Below are 18,862 nucleotides of genomic sequence, written 5' to 3' on the forward strand. Positions count from 1 at the left end.
AACAGCCCTATTTAAATATTTTTATTCTGAATGTGGACAAACAATTTAATGTAAAACACTTTAATGAAATGAAGAGAAAAAAAACATTACGCCTCAGGACAAAAGTGTAGCTGTTTATATAAAAGGAAGTATTTTCTCTCTCTCTGTGTGTGTGTGTGTGTGTGTGTGTGTGTGTGTGTGTGTGTGTTATATCAGACTTTCTTACCAGTTCCTGTTTACACATGGTAAGGCGTTTCCGGTCCAGCTGTGTTAGGTAGCTCGACTTTAGTTCCGCTTTCAACTTGGACTCTGCTGCTGCTATGAAACTCCTGCAGAAACACAGAACAGTTAAGCTATCACTCCTGCAAAAGCTCGCTTGTTACGAACATTTAAATATCTTGCCGATCATTTTCAGTGTTATTATTATGATTGTTTTGTATTTTAATTTTTCTAAAACTGTATGTTTCAATATGCAAAATAGGTATTATCTTATTTATATGTGGTAATTTGTATACATTTCCAGACAGACGTAATAACATTTGATACAATGTGTCAAATGTTTTTACACTGTACATCACTCCATAAATAGAAAATACTGTCAACATCCATAAAAAAATATGTCTTTAGTTGTAAAAATTGTAAAATAAAGCTGTATAAATCAGGTGAGAGGGGGAAAACTATTTTGAGGAAATTGGTCTTTATATGTTATGTAAAAAATCCTATACATTCAGCAAGACACAGATGGATAAAATAAAAAGTTTAGACAATAGATATCACCATGAATCTTCCCCAGTTAGTTACTTACATTAACACAATTATTTATTATGCTAAAACTTTTCTGAAATGTTTTGTTCAAAAGTTCAAATAAGGCTTTATTATCTATTGGTAACCTTTCATGAATGTAGGAGAAATCTATGGACACAAATAGACAAAGTAGTAAAATAAACATATACATGTGTGTTATGATGTTTTCTCTGCACAAGTCAGAGAAAAAATATGTGTTATGGGAACAAAATGCCCCAAAATCTCAAAACTGACCAATGAATGAAAAAACAGCGATGTTCCTCTTCCTAAAGCATGTAGTTTAGACTTCCCCACCATTGATGCGGCGAGACACAAACAGTGTGATCGGGGTGAGATTAGATTGTCTGAATACCTGGCGTCCAAACAGAATTCTTTGAGGATGGTTTTGAGCATATGTGCCGCCCCTGGATCTGAATTCCTGTGCAGCTCGGCTGCATTGGCAACACCCGACTCCTAAAAGAAAATATGTTTTTAATTGGATGGCTGTGAAACTGTTCATAGACTTATTAGGTAGGTTTTTCTGTGATCGCTCTAACGCTATAAATTCCTGAACAAACTGCAAAGATTCAGTATGACCTGATGCATTAGAAGAAGAGCAACATGGAGTGAATGTCATGAGGGCGTGTGAGTGTGAACATACAAACAGCACAGCTATGTTGTCCAGCATATTAGAGTTGTAGAGCCGGTAGGTTCGGTTCTCCCATTGACTCAGCACATTGATGCAGGGCTTCTCCTTCTCCAGGGGAAGATACATGTAGTACCTAAGTGTACACACAAACATGCCGACACAATTATCCATGCAATGGGCTGAGAGAAAACAATATATTGTAAAGTTAGAGAATCCATTTATTAAATTCTGGATAGCTCAATTAGAATGTCTACTCTTAAAGCAAGGTTGCAATTATTGAAAGACAAAAGGACACAATAACAAGACCCAGCTAAATAAATCAATATCAGGTCATGTGCACACTCTATTTAAGCTAAGATTTTCACCACTTTATCTTGCTGTCAGACAGCTCTTACTGATGAGGAACTGAAGCCGTTATCTAACTTCTCTCGAAAGACACAAGACTCCATTGACCAAGACAGACATTTTTATCTCGCAGAACACAGGAGTTGCTTGTCACAGTTGCCTCAACTTGGTTTGTTCCTGTTATTGCGTTTGGTGCTTTAAAGGGTTAGTTCAGATTCACCAATTCACTCAGTAACACAAACAAACTAGGCAGCGGAAGAAAAGCAACCCCCATGTTCTGCATGGTAAAATCATATAACAGCTTCAGATCCCTCTTGGAAAGAGCTGTCTGGCGGTAAGGGAAAGCACAAAATGAAATATAGCACACACTTAAACTGAAATTTTTTTTTTTTTTTTTTTTTGCTGCTGGCCCTGTCCACAGCAGTACATCGCTTTGCTCCTGTGCTGGTATCCTATCTGCTTCTCCAAACTGGGGGCATCAACGGTAGGTAATACACTGAATACACATAAGTGATTTATACAATCCAACTTCAAAAAAATCCATACTATCCCTTTAAAAGATCAGGAAAATGGTGGTTTCAGCATGTGGTAGAAAGTGCCTGAAAAAAATCAGTAATTGGACTTGTGCTTTCACAATCAAGGATGTAGTCATTAAATATTCTTAAAAAATGAAGTTGAAGTTCAATGTGTCATTATGCTATTTTTTTTGCCACTTTTCTGCTAAAATGATACATCTATTGTCACTTTAAGGCCCTCTTTTTATCCAAAGTCATCCAAAGCACAAAGTTACAATGCTATCTACATCCTGCGGTAGTAGACTTTTTGTGCTCATTTGGTAATTTCTTGACTCCAAAGAAACCGCCTTAGCAGATGTCCAGCAGATGTTGTATTCATAAACTGATCATTTTATAGTTGATTGGTCAAAGTGGCCGCAACAATTTGTAATCCAAGCAAAGACTAATTAAAAGGTCAATCACATTTTCTCAGCCTATGTTACACAAGATGACACGTAGAGAATCACATCAAACATTCAAGGGTCAACAGAGCGTCAAGAACCAAACAATAAAGTGTCTCAACCTGTTTCCTTCGACGTTGAGCGGTTTTTGTGGAGGTGTGGTGGACACAGAGGTCATGGGGTATTCCTGAGGTTCCCTGGGTAGGAGTGGGGAGGTCGGGGAAGAGCTGAGAGGAGAGAGGCCCTTCATGTCACCACTGTCTGAGGGTTCCAGGGTCGCTCTATTCCTCCTGACAGCAGGACTGGGTGCAGGGATGCTGGGTTTCTCTGAAGACTCCAAGACATTACCGTAGTTACCTGAGGGAGGAAACAATAAAAGACACAAAGAAGAATGTCTTAATGCCACAGCAGCAGTAGTGGAAAGTTACTATGTACATTTACTCAGGTACTGTATGTGTACTAATAACTCACTACAATTGTTTAATAACTGTTAACTCTCAAGATTTAAGTGATGTGCACATTAAGGTAATACAATATAATCTAATTAAATAAAAAAAAAATGTATTTCTTTTTTTTTAAGTCTTACTTAAGTAAATATTTTTGCACTGTGCTATTACCAGAGGTGTCAAAAGAACAGACATATATACTCAAGTAGAAATATAGATATCTGTATTCAAAAAGACTACGGTAAATGTAGTAGTACCGATTCAACTTCTTTACTCAATTAAAAGTGAAAAAGTACGGATCTGAAATGGACTCAAATTAAAAAGTAAAAATTATCCTGGCTGGTTTTTTTTGTTTTTTTTTGCAAGGCTAGTTGAATCGTAGGGAAAAAAACTGAGCCAAAAGGGGGCAATATTCTGAGAAAAAAAGTTGCAAATTTGCTACTTTATAAAGTCACAGGTTTGCTACTTTATTATAAAGCTATTATTTCTATATTAAATGGCCTCATTAATATTTCTAATTAATACATTATTAATACGTCGGCCCTGGGTTCCTTCTGTGTGGAGTTTGCATGTTCTCCCCGTGTAAGCGTGGGTTCTCTCCGGGTTCTCCGGCTTCCTCCCACAGCCCAAAGACATGCAGGATGGGGTATAGGTTCATTGATGACTCTAAATTGCCCGTAGGTCTGAATGTGAGCGTGAATGGTTGTCGGTCTCTACATGTTGGCCCTGCGATGGACTGGCATCCTGTCCAGGGTGTACCCTGCCTTCGCCCAATGACAGCTGGGATCGGCTCCAGCCCCCCCCGCGACCCTGAATACAGGATAAGCGGTAGACGATGGATGGATGGACATCATTAATACATAACGCATTGTTAAGGTCCTTACAGTGATGGCTGTTGATGGTTAATTTTGTATGGGTCAAAATATCATCTTATGGGTGTTTATTGATACTGTATATTCAACATTAAAACTAAAGCAACAAGCCTGTTTTGAAAATCTAAGGAGTAGAAACTACAGTTTTTGTTTTAAAACATGAGGAGTAAATTAAAAAGTTGTCAGAAAAATACTGTACTTACTTACTTCCCACCTCTGGCTATTTCTGAGAGTGAAATATCTGAATATTTCTTCTACCACTGGAAACCAATGCCATCAAATGTTTTGTTTTAGGAATTAAACCAACGCTACTAGGATTTTATTCTTGACTTCAGTACAGGGTGGACAAAATAACAGAGACACATTAAAATCCCCAAATTCAAGGAAATAACAACAGAAATTACTCAAAGAGTTGTATCACAGTGTGAATTAAACTGAACATCATGAGCTCTATAAAAAACAGTATTTATTGTGACTACTACATTTGATTTACGGCAGTAAAGACCAAGAGGAAGAAGAGTGGATTTGGCAACTCACCCATGGAGAACTCAAAGCTGATTGGCTTGTCTCCGATCTTCCTGTCGATCATGGTTGCTTCAAACAATGCCCCGAAAAGCAGAAAGCTCTCGGTGTCTGCATTCATCTGTAAGGCAAAGCAAGGCAAAGCAAGGCAATTATATTTGTATAGCACCTTTTAACAACAAGGCAATTCAAAGTACTTTACATAAAATGTTAAAAGCATTGGAAAAACAAGCAATTAAAATTAAATAAAAAGAAATAAAAAGAACAATTTAAAAGCAATAGAAATTACAGTGCAGTATAAGACGTACATGAATAGTATTGTGTACTGAAAAGCAGCATCAAACAGAAAAGTCTTCATTCTTGATTTAAAAGAGATGAGATTTGCAGCAGACCTGCAGTTTTTTTTTTTTGGAAGTTTTTTCCAGATATGTGGTGCGTAAAAACTGAATGCTGCCTGTCCATGTTTGGTTCTGACTCTGGGGACACAGAGCAGACTTGTCCCAGACCATCTGAGAGGTCTGGATGGTTCGTAGCTAAGCAGAAGATCAGAAATGAATTTAGGCCCAAAACCATTCAGTGTTTTGTAAACCAACAATAGTATTTTTAAATACTTATTTTCTTTGCCTCATTAATCATTATACTCCTCCTTTTCTTTGCAGGCTCTGCCATGAGGCCAATTTAAAAACGACCTAGCTGCAAGGTATCTTCCACGCACCTGCCGGGTGTTCTCCCACTGATCTCTACGCAGAGCCTCCACCTACCGGCTTTTGTAACACTTGCCGTAAAGCAGGTCAAATTTGTAGTCTCATTAGAACTACAAAACTACAAGTTACATAGTGCGGTTACAGCCAATAGAGGGCCGCAGAGCGAATGCGGAAGTGCCGTTCACTCGGTTTTGAGGTGATGAACCACTGGAACTATTTTGGAAATATTATTTTAAGGCACTAAAAACTCTTTAGTGTTGCTTTAACTGCAGCTGTTTGATCGACTTTTTAGGGAGACCCGTGAAGACACCGTTACAGTATTCGAACTTGCTGAAGATAAATGCATGGACAAGTTTTTCCAAATCCTGCTGAGACATAGCTCATTTAATCCTTGATATATTCTTTAGGTGATAGTAGGCTGACTTCTGTTTTAATGTGGCTGTTGAAGTTCAGGTCTGAGTCCATGACTACACCTACGCTTCTGGCTTTGTTTGTGGTTTTTAGCATTACCGTTTGAAGCTGGGAGCTAACTTTTGACCGTTCTTCCTTGGCTCCAAAAACAGTTATTTCAGTTTTCTCTTTGTTTAATTGGAGAAAAGTCTGCTCTATCCAATCATTGATTTGCTCAATGCATCTATTCAGTGCTGATATTGGACTAATAGTCCCCTGATGATATGCTTATGTAAACTTGTGTGTCCTCTGCATAGTTTTGGTAACATATTTTGTTGTTTTTCGTGATCTGAGGCAGTGGAAGTATGTAGATATTAAACAGAAGAGGCCCCAGAATGGAGCCTTAGGGAACTGCACATGTAATTTTTGCCCGCTCAGATGTGTTATTATTTATAGACACAAAGTAGTCCCTGTCCTTCAAGTAGGATTCAAACCATTTTAATACAGTGCCAGAAAGTTCCACCCAGTTCTCTAGACAGTCTGGGAGTATGTTGTGATCCACTGTGTCGAACGCAACACTGAGATCCAGTAATACGAAGACTGAAATTCTACCATTGTCTGTGTGTAAGTGGATGTCATTGAAGACCTTAACAAGAGCTGTTTCGGTGCTGTGGTGTGGTCTAAATCCTGACTGGAAGACATCAAAACAGTTGTTAATTACCATGAAGTCCTTCAGCTGCTTAAAAACTGCTTTTTAAGCATCACTGCTGATGATTTTACTCAGAATTAGGAGGTTTGTTATTGGTCTATAATTGTTGATTAGTGAAGTGTCTAAATTTATCTTTTTTAAGAGAGGCTTGATAACAGCAGTTTTCAAGGCCTGTGGGAAGACACCTGACAGAAGAGACGTGTTAACAATTTGTAAAAGAGCTGGGGTCATGCAGTTTGATACATTTTTTGAAAAGGCCTGTTGGCAGAATATCAAGGCAGCAGGAGGAGGAGTCCAGATGTTGTATGATGTCCTCTAAGGTTTAATGGTTAATCACATGAAATTGTGCCATGGTTTTTGAATTGATTTTGAGTGGACACATGGACAATACATGTCCTTCACCTGATGTGGAGGCGCTGACTGCTTGCCTAATTTTCTGAATATTTTCTGTGAAGGAGGCAAAGTCATTGCAGGCCCTCGTGGAAAGCAGTTCAGTGGCTACTGACACAGGAGGGTTTGTTATCCTGTCAACTGTAGTAAATAAGGCATGTGCGTTATTATTCTTTTTGGCAATGATGTCAGAGAAGAAGGATTGCCTTGCATTTCTCAGTTCAAAGTTGTAGATTCAAAGTCTTTCTTTAAATATATCAAAATGAACCTGGAGATTGTTTTTCCGCCAACAAACATTTATTAATTTATCTGTTTGTCAAAGATAATTTCCACAACATGAGGCACTTCCCTGACCTGATAATTAAATGTGTCCATTGCAGATGCTGCCTGGTGCAATCATCAGAGCAGACTCAGATTAACTTTACTTTGGGTTGCTGTTTTTTCAGATGTAAAATGCAAAGCACGCTTACACCAAGCATGAGGACGGCATGGCAATGTCCATATTTTCAGTATATCTGACATATTCACAAAACTCTTCCCCATAGCAAAAGAAAGGCATTGCTTTGAGTGACCAAACCATATTGTATTATTAGATTACTATATTGAGTTTCTGTGTTGGGGAACATTGAGGATATTATTAAATGAAAAGAAAAAAAACTTCTTACAACAGGAGGAGATTCCACGGGCAGGACCTCTGCAGCCACAGCTTTTCCTTTGTCATCATCAGCAGGTCCTCCTGCTGCTCCTCCTGCTGCTCCTCCTGCAGGAGTCTTACCATCCTTGCCTCCACCTTTTCCTGCTTTGGCGTCCTTTAATGGCTTGATCACTCTGCTGAGTTTGGACTCCGAACCCATCCCTGCTGATAGGATCTCCACTGCCAGCTCCATGAAGAGCCGACCCCTGACACCAGCAAGAATTTGAGAACTTGTTGTTGGTAAGTTGTTTATAAATCATCAGTCTATCAAATTTTCCCAACATTTAATTTATTTGTCATTGACCTGTAGGACACGCCCTCCCCGATGCCCTCGTTAAGCTCCACTGTGTCGTCACCTAATGAAGAGTTGCGGGCAGAGCCATACAGGTTAATCCAAGCAGGACCAAAAGTTGGTAAAAACCCTGGAAAAAGAGAAAATAAATGGAGTGACACGAGGCACCATGAGTCAACCAACAATTCTTCCCACCTGGAATATGATTACTGTCTGTCCTTCAATCCCAGCACATATTCTCCTTCCCCTAAACCCTCCTTTCTACATGACTTCATCTCTCCTCCCATCCCTACCTTCATCTCTCCTCACCTTTGTCACCATCCTGTTCATTGGAGATGCGCCTCAAGTCAAAGTAATGGGTTCCTATGGCAACATCGCTCATGCTTCCCTCATCCCAAACCTGTAAAGAGAGAGAAACCAGCACCCATTTGTTCTAAATAATGCAATTGTTCATTTAAATGTAGCTATAAATTGTGGTGAAACTTCAATCCTTCCACCTTCTATGTAATAATGTTCAGACCTGGAGCTTTAGTCTCTGACACAGAGGGGGAAACATCTCTGTGAAGACGATCTGCTCATTCCACACCGGGTCTGCGGTAGACTTCTGAGTAGATGTGCGACCCTGAGAGGAAAAGTAAGGAGACGTAAAGATAATTTCAACTCGCATAAAACAACTTGCTACACTGAATTTCAAACATGGATAAAAAGCTGACTGAAAGTGGCCCTAGTTGTTGTTGGAGCTGATATGTTTAAGAAAAAACAACAACATCAAAGTGTCTTCTCAAGACAATGCCGTGGCAATGGCTTTGGTCGAAAACTATGAGGGCAGGATAAAGAAATCGCGTATTAGTTCCACAGCAGGGACATTTTCAGTGTTACAGTTTACAGTGTTAAAGTGCAACCACAAAATGCAAAAGTAAAAAAAAAAAAACACTTAAATAAAGGTAAAATAAATAATTAAACAGTAAAAACCAAAATGTAATAAGTAGAAACATTGACGCTACATGCGGTCTACTGGGGGCTGTGTTGATGGTGTTTGTATTAATAATTGCCATGTCTGCAACCATCAACAATGCTTAGTTTCAACATGATATTTCTGCAAATGTGTCTGAAGTAAAATACATTTTTGCTACTTGGAATTTGTTCTTGTATTCATCATTTTTAAAACCCCTTCCTTAAAACACATCTGTGAGTAAATAATCCCTGTACAACTTTAAGCCTATGTGTATGTAAAAATGCCATTTGCAAGAAGTCGATAATCAACCCACCACTTGTTTGAAGAAGCTGATCACAACATATGGGTCGATGAGTGCTGTGTTGTCTCCTATAAAAGCCTTGGTGACATTGGCCATTATGCTGGAGTTGTTCCGTGGAAGGCCTTCAGCTCGAAACACCTTCACAAAGAAACGGGCCCAGGGCCGCTCAGAGGGAAAACCCTCTGGTATCAGCAGGTTTCTGAAGAAGAGGACATCATGGCAACACAATTAAGTTTCAGGCAAACCCATAATGATATAACCAATTCATCCAATTGGGTTTTATGATGCTGCTGCTGTTGACTTTGTGTCAAGATACCAGTTCAGCAAGGAAAGCTGAACAAGAAGACTGGATGAACAGGCAGTCTCTTGTTTTCTTATGGTAATTTCCCAGACTGTCCTCCTCGAGAAAACGACCACATAGGTCGTGTGTCAAGCACCGAATTACGACCATATGTTACGTTTCAAAATAGCGCGCCCTCTAGCGGTCAAGTAAATATCGACACTCCGGTGTCTCAGACGATCGCCCCCCGTCAATCATCGGCAGAGACCCCCCCCACACGTCGACCTAAACCTACCCCCCCCCCACCCCCCACCCCCCCCCCCCCCCGCGCGTGCGCAGACGATTGCCCCTCGTCAATCATCGGCAGAGACCCCCTCCACACGTCGATCTAACCCTAACCTTAACCACTACTATCGTTGCGGAAGAATCTCCGCAATACGCTCCCAGAGGTCGTATATTTGAGGACGTGACACACGACCTATTTGGTCGTATGAGTTGGAGGGCTTGTTGCAATTTCCTTACTGTGCAATTGCCCGTTGTTTTATCTGATATTACTTAACCATTTTGCTCAATTCATTTGGAGAAGTTACAGTTTATCAGCCGAGCCATCATGAGTAACGTTTGACCGTTGTAAAATTGTAGACCGTCATCTGCATATAGAGAGATATGATCAAAATGGCTTATACTTGTTATTAGGGAGAATAAGGCATTAATGGCAAAAACTAATGGAAATATCAAACATATGCTGTAAAAAGACAATAATGGACAAACCTCTCAGTGGAAAGCATCTCATATTGAGTGATTTGTATCATTATTGAAGTGGATATATTTGGTATCTCTGAAGATTTTTGATAGAGGTGAAAACAAACAGTTCCAAAGGTGCACATGATGTTGTATGTTAGATTATGCCTCAAAACAACTATAAGGTATCTCTTAAATATCGGTCCTGTTTCTGAACCTCTTCCAGAAAAAACAACTGCCCTCAATAAAGTAGTATTACTGCAAAACACAATTCAGAAAAATAAGATGGGTATTATACTTGTCTATCTGCTCCTCAGCATCACTTGCTTTTGGTCCTGGCTGCATGGCGTCCCCCTTTGCTGAGACGCTGATGTCACACTTGACATAACCTTTGACCCCAGTGCTAATATCACCAGGATTGGTCAGCGTTGCCCACTTATTCATGAACTGGTGACCTGGGGGTGTGAGAAAGAGACAGTAGCTTGACTTCTGGGTGGGAAAATGAATGAAATACCCTTGAAGGTGTTGCTTTTTACCTCTTCTCTAAGTAAACTAAGAGCTGTGTATATTTGTGGGGGTGGGAGGTTTGGGTTTAATGGTGTTTCTTTGTTGTTCATATTTTGTTTTGTTTTTGTTTTGTTCGCTCTTATTTTCTGTAGGGCACTTTATGTTACTGCAAAGTATGAAAGGTGCCATATAAATAAAGCTTGATTTGATTTGATTTGATATGTCAGAAAGAGGCAAGCTACCTGGCTGTTTGTAGACTGTCCACACATCCAGCTTAAAGGACCCAACACAGAAACTCCTCAGCATTTTAGAGTGCATGACCTTGAAAAAATTAGATACACCAAAGAAACAGGGCTCAAGCTTGAATCTGATCCTGGCAACCCGAAACTACCATGATAGCAAACAAAAACAACTGACTTTGATCTTCTATTCACAGAGTAGTTTTTTTTACTCACCGTGAGCTTGATGACTTTGTCGAAGAAGACCTCTTTATGGGCAAAGAAGTCAAACACAAAATACTTGCAGGAAAAAGAGAGGGGACAATTAGTCTCGAGACAGATGCAAATGAAGTCTACCATAAAAGTAAAATCACAAGGTTTTTCAGGGTTTATTCTTACCTCATTGTAAAAGGGAGCATTGGTTCCTTCTTTGACTGAAGTCTGTTTCTTCTCATCACCGATCTCAATCACCACACTGGGGTCGATGTTTTCTCCCACCAGCTGCCTGGCCTCTGTGATGTTAAAGGCAATCTACCGGCGAGACAAAGAAAGGTTACATACCATTACACAGATGAGGAGGATTCTGTCAGGAGTTAAAAGACGTCATATATTACACACATGTCTCATACTGTAAAGAACATCTTTTGCATCCATCCATCCATCGTCAACCGATTATCCTGTATTCAGGGTCGCGGGGGTGCTGGAGCCTATCTCAGCTGCTTTTGCATGTTTATTGTTAAAGGTTTCCTTCACATTTTAATATTTGTATTCCTTTCACCAACTTGTACATCATACATGTGTACTGTTTTATGTTTTGCTGTTGCTGCATTGCACTGGTTACTTGTTGTATGTAATGTTGTACCTAATTATTCCTCTTTCTTTATTAAAAGTATAATTTGTTCATTTGATGAGCAGTTTCTACTCCACAGAGGTCCAATGAGAATTGTTTAAGTTTAATCTGCCCTTTGAAATCATATCAACAATTATAGTCCGTAGCTGTGTTTTCTGTATGCTGTTACCTGGAAGCTCTGTGGTTTTCCTTCACACTTCTGGATGCGAGTCTTCAGTTTGGCCCTGGAGAAGTTTCACTTCAGGTCAGTTTCTCAATCTGATCATGAATAGATTAATACAGCAATAACTGTCTGTAACAGCAGTAAACGGTTAGCCAGACTGATCATCACAGCACAGTCAACCACCAACAGACCAACAAGATGAAAGAGAAAAGGACACACATGGGGGACAGGGCTTCCAAATATCATGTTTATTTTAGGAAGTCTGGCAATAAGTTATGTAAATATTTCATACCTCTTATTGTTTGGAATTATTCTGGTTCTGACTGCAGAGGTTCCGGGTTGGTCCTCAATGTTTTCTTCCTCCAGCAAGGGAGATACTTCAGAGGGCATTTCCACCTCACTGTCTGCATACATACACACACACACACACACACACACACACACACACACACATACGCACACACACACACACACACACACACATGCTATTATTATTACATAGATTAACATTCATTTCCTGGAGATTTTTTTCAAATCGCAACGCTCTCTCCGACAAATTTTTGTTCCCATAAAAATGATCTGAACTCTCGATTATGCTTAGAAAATGATTTTCTCCGGGATCATGGTTGGTATGGTAAAACATGTAGTTAACATTTTAAATTCAAACAAAACAAAACGCAAAAAAAAAAAAAAAATACTTTGGTAAACACAACAAAATTACTTTGGTAATATTTTGGCAGACTCATTTGAAACGGATTTGTAAACGTGAAAAACAATCCAGTATAAAATATGGAGCACAACCATGGTTAGAGCAGGCCGATGCTACACTATGGCCAGTCTGCATTCGAGGGGTGATACTTAGCGAAGGGTCAATTGTGTTTTCGTAATGATGAATTATGCTGTTCTCCTAAATCCTCAATTGAAAGTGCCTGTGATCTGCATTAGCATTGGTTAATGGCCTGCAGCGCCAATCCACATAAAAGGGCAGGAAACGACATAAAACAAAAAATAAAGTCACAAATTCCCCCCAAAAAAGGAAGAAGTCAACATCAAGCTGTCATATTTTGTAGTATCAGTAGTGGATATTAAATTATACAAAAATATGACACGTTATATGTTATGTTTATTTATTTTTTTAAAACCAGCAATAGTGATAACACAAAGGCGTGTCTGAAAATAAAGTCCTATTTGATTGTGGTTGTGTGGCTTTGGAAAGACTTTGGAATAATCAATCAAATGCAGATGTTCATGTCGGAGTCCACACTGACATCTTGTTTGAAGCTGAAACATGTGAAAACCACAGAAGGTCCCGACCATCTTTAAATCCTTTCACTAGACATCAATTAGCACTGCAATTAACGGGGACAATTACATTGTGTGATGGCTGATGTTCTGTGTTGTTCCCAAAAACCTAAATGACACATAATTGCTGTCACACCATTATTCAACAGGTGACTGTTTGACAAGGGTTAGTCTCTATTGAACACTGTTAATACAACCAAGATTGTGAGATTGTGTGTGCATGTGTTCTGTTTTACCATTTATGTGGGGACATACAGTACATCTGACAGCAGTCACACTTTTTTTTAGACTAAATGAGGACAATTGCACGTCCCTATAACATAAATCATTACATTTTCAGGGTGAGGACTGTTAAAGTTAGGGTAATGTTAGGTTTAGGTTAGAGTAAGGATCAGGAATAGGCTGGTAGCGGTTACGGTAAGTCTCCAGGAAATTAATGTTAGTCAATGCAATGTCCTCAAAAGTCATGAAAATGTGTGTGTGTGTGTGTGTGTGTGTGTGTGTGTGTGTGTGTGTGTGTGTGTGTGTGTGTGTGTGTGTGTGTGTGTGTGTGTGTGTGTGTGTGGGAGAGAGAGTGTTTGTTTTGCAGGCCTTACCCACAGCTCCCTTATTTGCCAGGACTAAGTCTTTGTTGACTTTCTTCTTCTTTACTTTCAGGCCAAACATCAACTTGGCCTTTCTGCTCACAGAAAAGAAGATCATTTTCAATCAGTCAAATCTTATTTTACCAGCTGATGTACCTACAATTGCAGTGCACTGAAATAAGACAATGGACTTGATTAGGACTTTTAATCAGCAAATCAACTAATTGGTCATTTAGTTTTCATTATGTTTTTTGGCCAAATTGCACACGATTATTGATTTGCCAAGTCATCCAGCTGGCCTCAAACGTAACATGATTATTATTGGCTGGTGGCCAGACTGAGAGCAAAACCCCCCAAAAGCAAGTAGCCCAAGAGGTGAAGATGACCGCAGTGCAGGCTTGGTGGTCTTCACCAGTCAAGAAAGTGTCTGCCTGCCAGGGTTTGGTATCGGTCGGGTTTTTTCCGATACCGGTGCCTACTCGCTATTTTTTAAACGGTTTCTGTGCTTAAACAGTACTTGAACCGGTACTTAAATACCTCAAAATGCACACACTTTGTAAAAAAACAATGCCCTTTTATTTCCAGAGCCAAATTAAATGCAATTAACTTAAAACAAGTTATACAATAGCATAATTGTTAAAAGAAAATCACAGTTTACATAATATCAAAAACAACAATATAATAATACTGGAGATTAATGTGGGGATCACGACCAGGGACTCACCAGATGTTTTATTAAATTTGACGTGTTACCCCCCTTGCATGACATTGTTTTACAGCATTAATTACTGATCGTAGTAGTCTGCATCCTGAGGCATGATATGACGCCAGACCTTGAGCGTTTTGCCTTTAGCATCTTTGCTAGTTTTGTTTGATCCTCAACAAGTAATACACCACCGAAATGAGGCACCGGAATGTTCCTTCTTATTCGGTCTGGTTACTACCGTTTACATTGGAACCGGTGCCATACTGGTACTGGGTTTCGGTACCCAACCCTACTGCCTACGGTCGGTGGTTCAAAGACTTAACACATTCATTGACTTGCATCAAATATTTAGTATGATAAGTTTGTTTGTTCATTTTGCAAGATGAATAAACTACTATGTCATGCTACCAGCACAGACCTATGCAAAAAGAAACTCAGAAAGCACTCGACACATGCCACTTTGCTGCTGGAGCATCATTAGAATCATCTGTCAGCACTGAATCAGAAAAGCATCAGGCTCAATACAATCATTTTGCATCATAAATGCGTAATGAGTTTTTTTGTTTTTGTTTAGTTTAGTATTATTTATTCTTTCCCTCTCACTTGCACTATTTGTATCACTGCTATTTGCTCTAAATGAGGAGTAATTATAATACAGCAGTAATAATTTCCTTTTGAGGGTCAGTGAAGCCTCAGTGCCATCTTCTTTAGTTCTTCAAGTGATGCTTCCGTTCTATTCTATGGTTACAATTTTATCTTAATGTGCTATTTTGGTCATTTGGGTTTTGTTTCTGGGTTTGAGTTGCCTTATAAGTAAGATATTCTCACTCTGAAATGCATGTATGTCATTTACTTTGTCAGATCACTTACTGTGATTCTGAAAACTGATTCTAATTATTACAGTAGACTTCCCTCAAAAATGCATTCAACATTTGAAAGAAAAGCAAAAAAGCATTGCATTAAAACTCCTTGAAGTGTTCCTTAAAAAAAGAAACAGCCTTAAATACGTGGGGTTGTAAACCAATAATTGATTTTTTCTTTCTGAATATTAATCTGAGAGCTATTTTTTTCACTCAGTGTTAATCTTCCTTCACCTCCAATTCCAATGTTCTGAAGTCATATAGATGCAATAAAATGTCCAACGCAAAAGATCCTTTAAAGTGCTCACCGCCGCTTGGTTGCAGTGCCTTTGTCTTTGGGATCCATTCTGTTGAAGTCCAGAGATGCTTCTACTAACAGGCACCAGAACGGTTCAGGTCCTTCACTTCACAACAAAACACCAACTTCCCCCACAAGCAATACACGTCTGGTTGCTTTTCTGCTGTCTGAGTGCTAAATGTTGCCAGAGCTTCCTCCTCATCTCTCTCTCTGCCCAGATTAAGATTTAAGACATTGCCTCTCTTGGAAAAAGCTGAATAATACGACACTGCCTACTTTCCAGCTCAGAATCATTCAGCTCTCAGGTCTCTCATAGTTCTCACTCCTTACAGCCCTTCCTTCACTACAACTGCCTTTATCATTATACATACACTGTAAATAGAGACTTATCAAAACATCCTTCAACACGTCACCAAAGCCTGCGTGAAAGAATCAACTTGATCCAGTTTTAAATATCCCTTAACCCTGACTGTCTCCACTCCTTGGTCCAAAGACAACATTCGGATCCTATCTGGCCCCATGTTTAACTTGCTGTGGTTTCAGCGGCTCGTTTTCATTAAGTGTTGTGTTAGTTTGTGGTTTTAATTAAAGGGACCTGCCCTTCTCACTTTATTTAAGAGCTATTCAGATGTAGATGAGAGTAGGATACCTCACTTATTAACACAGCATCACAGTCAGAATGTTCCCACAAGAGTGTTTCAACTCAGCAGTGTTTTCTCCTTCACTTCAGTTGTTATCACTGAGAGTGATGATGAAAATACCTCGCTCCTTTAACATTAAAACACAGGTAGAAGAATATGACTGAAGTTGAACTTGGCTACCATTTTCATCAGAACAGAGTGATCTGAAGGTTATATTTTGTTATTATTAGGTTAGTTTGACTGCTGCTGGTGCCTGGTCAACAAGTTGTCTCTCCAATGCATCAAACAACGCAGCTTGGTCAGTCGCTAAAGCTTCAAACTGTGAAGCTCTATATAAACCTCTAGCATCACTTCTGCATGTGTCAGCCACAGCCTGTCAACACATGCTATTAAATGCTTAGAGCTTTCGCTTAGAGGTTTCATAAAAAGAGAGCTGTTGACGTTTCACTGACTCACGACTCACGTGAATAAGGAGTATTAGTCACATGACACAAATGTGATTCACGGTACTCATAACTGATGCGGCAAAAAGTCAACATTTATGCTTAGTTTCACAGGGGACCCAAACAGCGTCCTGCTGGATTAAAGTCCTGGGTTTGTTTGATCCACATCCTCTCCCCTTGCCGTCCATCTTGTGTCGACTACCTCCTCTTCATACTTCAGTTGAATGAAGTTGGATTATTTGAAGCCTTGGCAGTGAGAACAGGTTGGCGTGGATCAATATTAATACACATGGAGGCTGCTCAAATAAATCCCATGACAAGACTAAAACCAGCAATGCATTAGTCTCGCTCAAAACTCCCTCTCAAGACTTGAACTTTCTATGACTTCTTCTGGTCTGTGGTACTCAGTCCCAAGCCCTTTGGTTCCTACTGAAGGTATAAATTGCTGAAAACAAGTTATAAATAAATAGTTTTGATTTTTAAAAAGGTTCAGTAGTTTCCTCAAACTACTGGCCACAGTAGTTTTATTTAACAAACAGGATGCAAAGAGCAGGAAATAGTGCAGTCGTTGGGGATCTCAGCCATGGATCACTTTGGGTTTGATGCCCAAAATAATTAATTTCCTGCAGTGTGATTGATGTAATAGTTATATCATGCATTGTTTCTAGGATTTATTTATTGTTGGATTTTGTCTTTTCTTCATCAAATTTATCAATTTGTCAACATCACATTATTTCGTAACTCTGATTCCATGTAACTCTTGGTGAGACAGCAAACAAGTATTGTATCCCCCAAAAGGCTGAATTGTTTAAAGACATATACAAAAATACTTAAAAACACATCTACTCAATCTCCCTAACTGAAAAATCCCAAATCCATCAATATGCAAATATTGATCATTTCCAGTTTCCTACTTCACTAAGAAGCCCATTCTCAGTGTATGTGCAGTAGAGGCTTCTAGAGCAGATAAACTAAGGCTTTAAGTTGAACACAGAAACTTTCCTCTTTCACTGGATGAAAGTGAAAACATCCTAGTGTCAAATGGCATATCATCTTCAGCACAGTGAATCTCACAGATCATATAGAAGCAAACCATTCAGGACTCAACACTAACATTTAGAATTGGGTGCCAATTTATCAAATGTATTTTTCCTAAACAGGTGTTTAGACTGAGAATAGCTCTGCGTTAGGTGTCTGGTCAGTGCAGAAATGTTGCTACGCTTCCCAGCGGAGTACAATCCAGGAAGCATGGAAAAATGGTAAATGGACCTGCATTTATACATCACTTTTCTAGTATTTCCCATCACTCAGAGTGCTTTACACCACATGACAACATTCACCCATTCTCACACAATCATACACTGATGGCACAGCCTGCGGGGGCAATTTGGGGTTCATTGTCTTTCCCAACGAGACTTCTGACTGGAGGAGCCGGGGATCGTACCATCGATCTTCCGATTGGATATCAGATGTTCACTGTTGATTTTCCAGCTCTACAGTGCTACCATGGTGACAATTGACACATCCTCAGTCTCAATGGTCATCAGGTAAACAGCTGAATTACCACATTTTCATTCATGGTAAATGGCCTCATTTATATAGCACTTTTCTCCAAAGCGCTTTACATTAATGACACTCACACATTCACACACCGACGGCGGAGTCAACCACGCAGGGCAACAGCCAGCTTGTCAGGAGCAATTGGGGTGAGGTGTCTTGCTCAGGGACACCAGGCACTCAGCTAGGAGGAGCCGGGGATCGAACCGGCCATCTTACGGTTGCCAGCCAAACGCTCTACCTCATGAGCTAAGCCCCCCATTTGGTTTGGCATTTGGCTGTCTCAAGAGATGTGGCAATTGTTTTTTCTTCTCTTTTCAGACCCTCTGCTGTGTTAAAGCAGTGGTCTCATTGAGATGAATGACGAGGAAACCGCTATTGTCTTATTTGTATGTGGTTCACAGAAACTAAACTACACAGACTTTACATACATTCAGTTCAGGTTGGTAAAATCCAACCAAGTTGACTGATCAGCTGCAGTAATCAAAGGACAGAGGCGGTCTCCTACCTGAGTTTGGGATCCATTTCTGCAGACAGAAGTAAGTATCACTTAGTTGCAGCAGCAAGACAACTGCATGTTGTTGCGTGTGGTGACTCAGAGTCAGATGTTAAGGTATAGTAACAGCCTGGACTAGTGGTTGGTGGTTGAACTGTTTGTTCAGAGGATGAGGTTGTAAAGCAGATGGAGCACGTTACTGATGCATGGCCAGCTCATTCATTGTTATT

The 18,862-nt window shown here is 39.7% G+C and overlaps 1 protein-coding gene across 4 annotated transcripts in view; it reads right to left on the bottom strand.

Moving 5' to 3' along the window:
- The window catches only part of fer1l6 (fer-1 like family member 6), a 32,168-nt gene extending 13,416 nt beyond the window's left edge, over window positions 1–18,752 (bottom strand). For 2 of the 4 annotated variants that reach the window (XM_084022087.1, XM_084022084.1), the window contains exons 1-18: window positions 15,506–15,848; window positions 13,644–13,726; window positions 12,038–12,149; window positions 11,752–11,806; window positions 11,132–11,263; window positions 10,970–11,032; window positions 10,757–10,835; window positions 10,306–10,462; window positions 8,999–9,185; window positions 8,251–8,352; window positions 8,040–8,130; window positions 7,743–7,860; window positions 7,410–7,644; window positions 4,567–4,672; window positions 2,834–3,068; window positions 1,424–1,544; window positions 1,136–1,236; window positions 206–308 (exon numbers count right to left, since the gene is read on the bottom strand). In XM_084022087.1, the coding sequence (XP_083878213.1) occupies window positions 206–308; window positions 1,136–1,236; window positions 1,424–1,544; window positions 2,834–3,068; window positions 4,567–4,672; window positions 7,410–7,644; window positions 7,743–7,860; window positions 8,040–8,130; window positions 8,251–8,352; window positions 8,999–9,185; window positions 10,306–10,462; window positions 10,757–10,835; window positions 10,970–11,032; window positions 11,132–11,263; window positions 11,752–11,806; window positions 12,038–12,149; window positions 13,644–13,726; window positions 15,506–15,543 (2,118 nt within the window). In that variant the 5' untranslated portion in view covers window positions 15,544–15,848. Of the gene's footprint in view, window positions 1–205; window positions 309–1,135; window positions 1,237–1,423; window positions 1,545–2,833; window positions 3,069–4,566; window positions 4,673–7,409; window positions 7,645–7,742; window positions 7,861–8,039; window positions 8,131–8,250; window positions 8,353–8,998; window positions 9,186–10,305; window positions 10,463–10,756; window positions 10,836–10,969; window positions 11,033–11,131; window positions 11,264–11,751; window positions 11,807–12,037; window positions 12,150–13,643; window positions 13,727–15,505; window positions 15,850–18,644 lie in introns of those variants that run through there. The other 2 variants (XM_084022086.1, XM_084022085.1) reach the window with 2 other exon arrangements.
- Between the last annotated feature and the right edge of the window lie 110 nt (window positions 18,753–18,862).

The sequence above is a fragment of the Eutrigla gurnardus genome, assembly GCF_963514095.1.
Source record: "Eutrigla gurnardus genome assembly, chromosome: 12".
Lineage (NCBI taxonomy): Eukaryota > Metazoa > Chordata > Actinopteri > Perciformes > Triglidae > Eutrigla > Eutrigla gurnardus.